The following is an 8,225-nucleotide window of genomic DNA, read 5'->3' as shown; positions in this document are numbered from 1 at the left end:
GAGCTGCCCTGGGTTTGCAGGGAAAGGGGGGCGGTTTCGGAGAGCGGAGCCGTGACTCACCCCTGGGGGAGCCCAGCCTTGCCGGGCTGACTGATGCGCGGTGCCGACGTAAACAGCGGGGAGAGCGCAGCGAGGCTGCCGGGCGTGAGGAGAATGAGCGTGGTACGGGAATGCCCCGAACCAAGCCCAGCTCTGGGAGCCCATTTGCGGTGCTTCTACGTCAGTGTTACTTTAAAAGCAGGATGTTAGTATGACTGAGCATCAAACGCTTGTCGTTAGCCCACTGTTTTGCTGATAGCAGCGCCCTTTTATTCTATCTCTGCTCGGCCGTGACCAGAGCAGAGAGGTGGAGCCCTTGATTTCCACTGTGCTGCTCACCTGATCCTTGGGTATTCGTTGGTGATGATCTTTATCTCGGCCGTGTTTCTCAGACTTCCGTGTGCTTGAGGTTACATGGAACTGCTGGCCCTTCACTTCAGAGGTAATGTCCTTACCTCCAGGAGTGACCTCAGGCACAGCCACGGCAGAGGTGAAGAGGGGCACGAGGTTGTGTGAGAGTGGGGAGAGGAGGAAGGCAGCGTACGTGTATCCTAAAACTGCTTTGGGGAGATCCATTCACGTATATGTTGTTATTCACATGGGAAATGTACATTTGAATTTGAAATCCAAAAGGGAACCCACAAGGGAAACTAGATCTGAAACAAATCCAGCTTTGCACCAGGAAAAAAAAAAAAAAGAAAATTGACCTGTGTGATTATTAGAGAGGGTTAAAAAGGCAAAACCTCAATACCTGCTAATCCTGTTAATCCTTTCTGATATCTCAGAAATGGTGACAGAAAGGAGAATTTAAAAAAAAATTAAATCCTGATACTCTGTCCCTTGCCCCAGAAAACCCCAAATTGTGCTCTGCACTGACCTAATGGCAGAGCATGGAATTACTCAAAATGTTGACAGCATCTTTTCTGAGTATTTTTTCTGTGTTGACATTTATAAAAATATTGCCCGTTTGTTTAGGGGACTTTTTTGTTCTTTTTTTTTTTTTTTTTTTTTTGAAGCGCTATGACAAAGTGTCATGTCATTGATGTGGAGTGTTGCCAGAAGGTTAAGGATGATGATCCTTCCCCTCTATTCAGCCCTAATGAGGCCAAACCTGGAGTTTTGGGTCCAGTTCTGAGCTCCCCACTGCAAAAAAGAGGTAGAGGTACTGGAGAGTCTAGCAAAGGTTCATAAAGATGATGAAGGGACCAGAGCATCTCATCTGTGAGGAGAGGCTGAGAGAGGTGGGACTGTTCCTCCTGGAAAAGAGAAGGTTCAGGGGGATCTTTTTGATGCGTAGAAATACCTGCAGGGAGGGCGCACAAAGGATGGAGCCAGGCTCATTCCAGTGGTGCCCAGTAACAGGACCAGAGGCAATGGGCACACACTGAAGCACAGGCGGTTCCCTCTGAACATCCAGAAACACCTTTTCACTGTGAGAGTGACCAGGCACTGGCCCAGGTTGCCCGGGGATGTGGTGGAGTCTACATCCTTGGAGATAGTCAAATACTGTCTGGACATGGACCTGGGCAATCTGCTGGAGTGACAAGCTTGGACCAGATGAACACCAGAGGCCCCTTTCAAGCTCAACCATGCTGTGATTCTGACTGTTTCTTTTTTCTGGCCATATTGGTTTCTTTCAATTTTCAGGTCCATGCTAGGTGACAGTTATTAATTGAATTAATCAGCTTAGCTGTAAAACTAGCCAAATTTTATGTAAATGCCGTGATCTTCCTAGTAGCTTAAATTGCACAGGACATGTAGATGCATAAGTGTTTCAGTGCACGCATGTGGCAAAGGCATTTCTGCAGAGCCGCCACGAGGGGACAGAGGTTCAAGGGGTTTTGTGTTGGGAGGAAGAGCTACAGAAATCCCAAAATAAGTATAATAGCAGCCATCACTTGTGCAGCGTGGAACATGGCAGCAAAAAGTGTATTGACACTTCTAAGAGCTGATGATGCAGGGTAGCAGGATACTCCACGGCAGCACAGGGATGGACTTCCTGGCTAGAAGGATGCATTGTGGTGGCCCAGCCTGAGAGCGACCTGATCAGGAAGGGTCAGTGCACTTGAACAAAAGTTCTTTGCTTTTTCCGCTCCCCTGCCAGTCTTCATCTAAAATTACTTCTGCCACTTCAGGAGTGATTCTGGATTATCTGAAATGTACACTGAAATTAATCTTTGCTTAGAAAAGCAATCAGAACAGTAATCCTTGACTCACTGGGGTGGCTCAGCTGAGCCCTTAGCAGCGGAGGAATTTATCTCCCTCCTTCCTTGTGGAGAACACGTGGGGATGTTCCTATCTCTCTGTCTGCATACCATTGCGATGACCACTCCACTGCCCTGGGCACAGAGGAACTTGACCTTTCTCTGATAAACCTTCCTAATGGGCATGTGCCACCTGCAGCTGATTTTCCTGGCTCTGCCTTAGGAGATCAGAAGAAGCCATGGGTTCAGAGTCACTTTTGAAGGTGGCATAGTTGCTGTGATGGTGGGAGCCAGCTTTGCTTCACTACTGGTAGTCTCAGACTAGTTCAAGTCAGGCAAGACCTCTGCAGGTCTCTACTCCAACCTCTGCTTACACATGACCTTCTCCAGATAAGTTTTACGTACTTAGAAGGCTGGACAGGCCATGACCTCTGTTCCAGTGCTTCATCACCTTTGCTGTTTCTCGTGACAGATCAAAATTTCACTTGTTCCAGACTTTACTTGTTACCTCTTGTCATATCCAAATGGACCTTGGAGAAGAGCCTGAGCTCCATCCTGCTACACCCTCAGGCTATTGGTTGAAGGCAGTAACAAGATCTCATTTTCTTAAGGGTTTTTTTTTTTACCTCAGCAGCATGGTCTCTTTCTGATCCAGAAATACACTGAATTTAGGTAAAACACAGAGAATTGGGTTCCCCTCTCACCTCTACTCCCAGGTCTGCCTACTCACTAGAAGTGTGTGGATGTACATAACTGCCTGAGGAAAGTAAAACTGCCTGGTCATGCAGGCAGAGGGTGAAACTGGGAGGCAAACCCCATCCTGTGGGGAGCTGTAACACAGCTGTTTTCTTCCTCAGAGGAGTGGTAGTAGCTGGACATGGTTGTCCCTCTTACCCATCCACACAGGGTTTACCAGGGCGTCAGTGGGAAAACAGAGTGCTTCACTGGTGGGAATCATTCTGAATCTTTAATGTTGCCCTGATCAGTTGCAAAACTTGGAGACCTTTGCCACAAGTGGGGCAAAATGAGGACACACACCTGCACCATCCCTCACAGGAGTGGGATTAGCCTCGGAGAGCTTGTGCCAGCCATCAAGCATGGATTTGCTTTGCGTTATTTTCCTTTTAACTTTGTGCTTGCTGTATCACTTGCTTCAGAAAACTGTGAGCTCCCCCACTGCTTGCAATTAGTACTTTCTTCTTCTGAGTGGGAGCAGGACACAGCTGGTGGACCCTGTTGATTTGGGCAGCTGGCAGGAGGACACAGTGCAGCCATTCCCACAAGGCAGGTGCCACCTCTGAGCTGTGCTTGTTGGTGGCTTCACACCTGCATTTCTGTCTGCTTCAAGATGGATCCCACCATGGACTGAAAGGTGACAGGCTATGAAGCTGTGATTGCTACAGGCTTAGACAAAGCTTTGCTTTCACTTGTCACTGTTTGTGAGAGTTGTGATCTGCCTGCCTGTGATCTCCCTTGGTGTCTTCACATCAACTACATGGTACCCAGGGGCTGGGGAGATGGCCTCATCTGCTTAAACTAGGAAGGGATGGGGGACACTGTGAATAGTAAAAGCTTTTTAGGTGCAACTGTGCCGTTTTTCAGACTGAGGCTGTTACACATCTGGTCAGGTTGTCTAAGAAGGGAGATCTTTCTTGAGGCCCTTGAATTCAGAGGTGATTTTGTTGCTGCTAAATGCTAGAGCAGAGACCTCTCAGTAAATCTACTCTCCAGTGAGTGTGTAAAACAAGGCATGAAGCCAGTCAGCTTTTCCTTTCCGCCCAGGGAAAGGAAAAGAGATCCTGCTCTGCTCTCCCTGCAGCAGTAAGGCAGGCCAGGTCCTGGGAGCTCGTAAGGACCAGTGCTTTGGGACCACCCGTGTCTTGGCTCAGATTCACAACAGTTGGGTTCTGGAGCACACTCAGTGCCAGCATGTGCATCTCTGGTGTTTGTCAGACTGAATTTGACCCTTTTCCATACATCAAGTGATAAGTGAAGGGCATTTATGGGTGTTGCATGTGGCACCACATTGTGAGCTGGAGAGCTTTCTGGAGATTGGCTTCTGGCATGGCAGCTGCTGCATATTATCACAGGACTTCTCAGCTTATAGTATGAGGCTGGGCTTGCAGCAGGACATGGCAGGCTCACAGTCTATCCAGGGCTGTTCCCTCGTTTCCATTTCCTTCTGTGATCTAATATATTCATCTTCATGTAATACTAGCTGTAATTCAGTTTTAAAAGCTCACACCATTGGGTTTGGCTCCAAAGTGGACATGAATTATTGAGGTTGAATGAGTGGAGGGTGAAAATACACAGTTTTCCATTTTGTCCTGCAGCTGCCAGTGCTGCTTCACCTCAGCTGTGTTGGCCTGGTGTTTGTGTGCAACGCAGTGATGTGGACAGTCTTCACAAAAGCCTTACGACTCTCCTCCTCCTCAGCTGCTACCTCTGTGACAACAACAGCCTCCAACTTCATCTCTTCGGTGAGTAGACCCCTTCCCCAGGCACTGAAGCCTGAGGAGCACAGCAAGGTGGGAATGCCCATGCTGGTTGTAGCTCATCTCCCAGTGCAACCAGCATTGCTGGCCACAAAGGGAGAGTTACAGGAAATTGTGAAACGATAGTGTCAGGCCTCAGCTGCTCTGATAGTTGTTCACGGCACAGGTGGTGGAACTTTCCTGGGTGGTACAGGAGGAAGGGTGCTGCTGCCCAACATGATGCCTTGCAGCAGCAACACAGTTTACTGAACTTTTCTAATTACCAGTGGGAGCTGGAGCTGGGAGCTTTGCTTCATTTTGCTTTTCCTTTGCAGCACCTCACTTATGCCAAGCCAGTCACCCTAGCTGGGTATGAAGATGCATCACCTCTAGTGACAGCAAGAGCATCTTTGACCCGCAGGTTTTTTCTGCTTGCTTCTCACTCTTGGCAGCTGTCCACCTTGCTTCTGTGCTCCTGCTGGCAGACAGCTCATGGTGGTGTCCAATAATCAAGTGTAGTTACCCAGTGGGAGATTTGGCTCCTTAGAAGTGCCAGGAAGGCAGAAAAGCACATGTGCACCTGCCACACCCTGCTTTTGGGACCACAATACGGCTGTGCTTCCAGGCTGCTGGTGGAGTTGGTCATCTCCAGCATCACCTTCAGCATTCCTGTTGGTCATCCAAGTAGGAGTTTCCTCAACCAAGTTTTTTCCAGGGCTGTCTCTCCCAGAAGTCCTCACAGCTCTGGCAACACAAGAGGCCTTGGGGAAGCTCGGCCCAGCAAAGCTTTCTGTCTCTCTTTTCCTTCAGGCTATCCTAGGAAAACTGCTCTTTGGGGAGACGTGGACGCCTCTGTGGTGGGTCGGCCTCGCCGTGACGGTCTGCGGGCTCACGCTGCTGCACACAGCTGCACCCCAGCTGGTGCAGGTCCCAGCGGAGAAGAAGGAATGATAGCTGCTGGAGGCGCCACGGTGCCATGCTGCCCCTCTCCAGCCTGTCTCATGATGCCATCCCCAGTCCCCACCAGGCTCTGAACACGTCGGCCACGGAGGTGCTAACACCTGCTCACTGCTGATCTGCTGACTTGCAAAATCACGTTGGTCACATCTTTCCTAGTGGTGGTGTGGTGGCAGTGACAGCCTCGGAGGGAGCTGGTCAACTCTGAGTCAGTATTGTGAAAATCAGGGGCAGAGGCTTATCAGCCGCTCCTCCTCTTCACACCCTGTGGCTGTGGAGCTTTCCCGGTTTGGGGAATGCTGAAAGTAAACTTGCTGGCTGTGGAAGGTGCTTGTGCATCAGTATTTTTCCATAAAAGGACCTATCCCAAAATAGAAAAGCAATCAGAATTAGATGCTGAGGGCAGCTGATATTTCTGCTCTGCTGTTTCTGACTTTCTGTCTTGAAATGGTTCTATGCCTGCTGCTACCTGTAAGGCTATGGAGCCTTTCATTAATTTTTTCAGCTTCCTCTGTCAGTCACATACACCTTTTAACTTGCCATTTGTATCTGACATCTTTAATTTTCACTTACCCATTCCTGACATGTTACTCACTGTATGGTTGCTGCTCTTTCCTTTAAACCCTTACCCAGAATAGGATTTTATCACCCTTCCTGCTTTGTGTAGGTCAAACTGTATTTTCAGGACAATACAACAGGCAGCATGTGAACAGTCAGCTGTTCACTAAGAGTGTCCATCTTCAACATGTCCCCCATGCCCACTCAAATTGACAATTGCTTTAATGTTTGGTAAAATGGAGTTTCTCAAGCTATGTTTTTTCTACACCTCTGGGTGATGCTTATTCCCATTCATGTTACACAATCAACCAGATCACTGGTATCCAGGTATCTGGTAAATTTTGCCTCAGTGATTACTCCCTATTCAGGTGTCAATTTGGTGAATGTGTCACAAATCATCATTTGTAAGGTATCGGCTTCATTCCCCTGCCCACATCTTTTTTTTCTTGGAAATTCTTCAATTGGAATCCTAATTAAGAAATACAATGATGCCTATAAACATATGCATCATGCTAGTGATATCACTTGTTTGCTCTGGGCTTGCCAGGTTGTCTCTGTCATCTTGTAATGACAGAAGGTGAGTCATGGTTGTGGCATGTGCAGAAAACCTAAGGACATATGTCTGTGAGTGTCTGTATTGGAACCTGCCAGGTCTGTCATGACTGGCAGATCTGCGCTGTGTCAAGTGTGAAATAGACTTGTGGATGGAAATGCCCCTGGAGTTGTGCTCATGCCATTTTCTTCTTTGAATCAGAAAGAAGAAGAGTCATTGTCCCCCAGAAGAGGCCAAGAGCTGTTTGCTCCATTCCCTGCCATTCTAGCTCACCACATCTGGCAGCCATGTCCCAAGAGGGGCAAAGCCTTTGCCTCTCCCCTCAGTGAGCTCTCAAGTCTTCCCCTCAAAGAGGGGAGCTGCATATGTGGTGGAGGAGAGGGCAGAGTGCTCTGAGTGTCTTTCCTCCCTGCCACCATGGGTTTTTGCACCTGGGGAGCTCTCTGGGTGGCAGCAGTGGTAGAGTGGGACACATCCAGTTGCCTGGGATGCTGGGACCTGATACAGGGACCCAGCATCCCTCATAGGTCTGCAGACATGACAGCCAGGAACTATGCATGTCTAAGTACATCAGGTCTCCTTAGATCTTCATACATGATGGGAAATTAATGAAGCCTGATTTATTTGCCCTTGTTATTAACCCTCAGCCAGCTGTAAGCCATGGCTGCCTTCATGCAAACAGCAGTAGAAGGACCAGGTTCTCTGGTTAATTTGGCTGTTGCCCATCTCCTAATAAACCATTTGGAAAGCTTTTTAACCTGGAGTGTCTCAAAACTGACATTTCTTTATTACCATCATTGTAGGTCAAGGTTTAGGATATGTTAGTTCGTGTGTAGAAGGTGTGAGCAGCACTTTACTTGGTGATGCTCACTTTAAGGCGGATGAATATAATTTATTTTATTACATTTATGACAGGGCTGTAAATTCTGTCATAAATGCTTGAAGGTGGGAACGGAAGCAAGTTTTCCTCCAGTTCCCATGGGAAGAAAATATTGCCAAGCAGGACTCATTTTACAGCAGAATTCCGCTCCTCTTGTGTACACAGGGTTTGGCCCATGTCTGCCAGTGGGGCCAGGGCTGCAAGAAAGGCTGCAATCACTGCATGGCAAAGCAGTGCACCTCTGGTGAACAGTTCCTGTGTGATCATCAAAATGTGGCTGAAGGTAGTAAAAAAAAAAAGGATGCTAGCATTTCCAAAATAAAAGTATCCAAAGCTCAATGGCTGAAACTCTTTTTTTACAGATATTTTAGACACCACACACGCACACAAAAAGCAATGTGAGACTAACGAATGAGCAGTGCTTGACAAGTCAGTGGTTCAGATGTGGTGGACCTTGTAAGGTTGCTGAAGATCATGACCAACTCCAAGACCTTAGTTTACCAGGGCAGAAGGTGGTTTACCATTATGTGGGAACTACAGCAGTGTGTTTGCATGGAGTT

At 48.0% G+C, this 8,225-nt stretch overlaps 1 protein-coding gene across 1 annotated transcript; it reads left to right on the top strand.

Moving 5' to 3' along the window:
- Window positions 1-469: 469 nt before the first annotated feature.
- Window positions 470-8,004, top strand: TMEM42 (transmembrane protein 42). Its single transcript, XM_017734493.1, has 3 exons — window positions 470-529; window positions 4,577-4,723; window positions 5,528-8,004. Exons 1-3 carry the CDS (start codon window positions 485-487, stop codon window positions 5,666-5,668), a joined length of 333 nt encoding a protein of 110 aa, XP_017589982.1. The 5' UTR covers window positions 470-484; the 3' UTR covers window positions 5,669-8,004.
- Window positions 8,005-8,225: the final 221 nt, after the last annotated feature.

Source organism: Corvus brachyrhynchos, unplaced genomic scaffold (assembly GCF_000691975.1).
Source record: "Corvus brachyrhynchos isolate BGI_N302 unplaced genomic scaffold, ASM69197v1 scaffold94, whole genome shotgun sequence".
Taxonomy (NCBI): domain Eukaryota; kingdom Metazoa; phylum Chordata; class Aves; order Passeriformes; family Corvidae; genus Corvus; species Corvus brachyrhynchos.
The sequence above is the reverse complement of the archived record's forward strand: the minus strand, read 5'-3'. Positions and strand labels throughout refer to the sequence as shown.

Bases quoted from the DNA above. Each gene is read 5' to 3' on its own strand.
- TMEM42 (XM_017734493.1), top strand. From the start codon at position 485: ATGTCCTTACCTCCAGGAGTGACCTCAGGCACAGCCACGGCAGAG. The intron at 530-4,576 runs GTGAAGAGGGGC...TTTGTCCTGCAG, and splicing joins CAGGCACAGCCACGGCAGAG to CTGCCAGTGCTGCTTCACCT. The intron at 4,724-5,527 runs GTGAGTAGACCC...CTTTTCCTTCAG, and splicing joins CCTCCAACTTCATCTCTTCG to GCTATCCTAGGAAAACTGCT.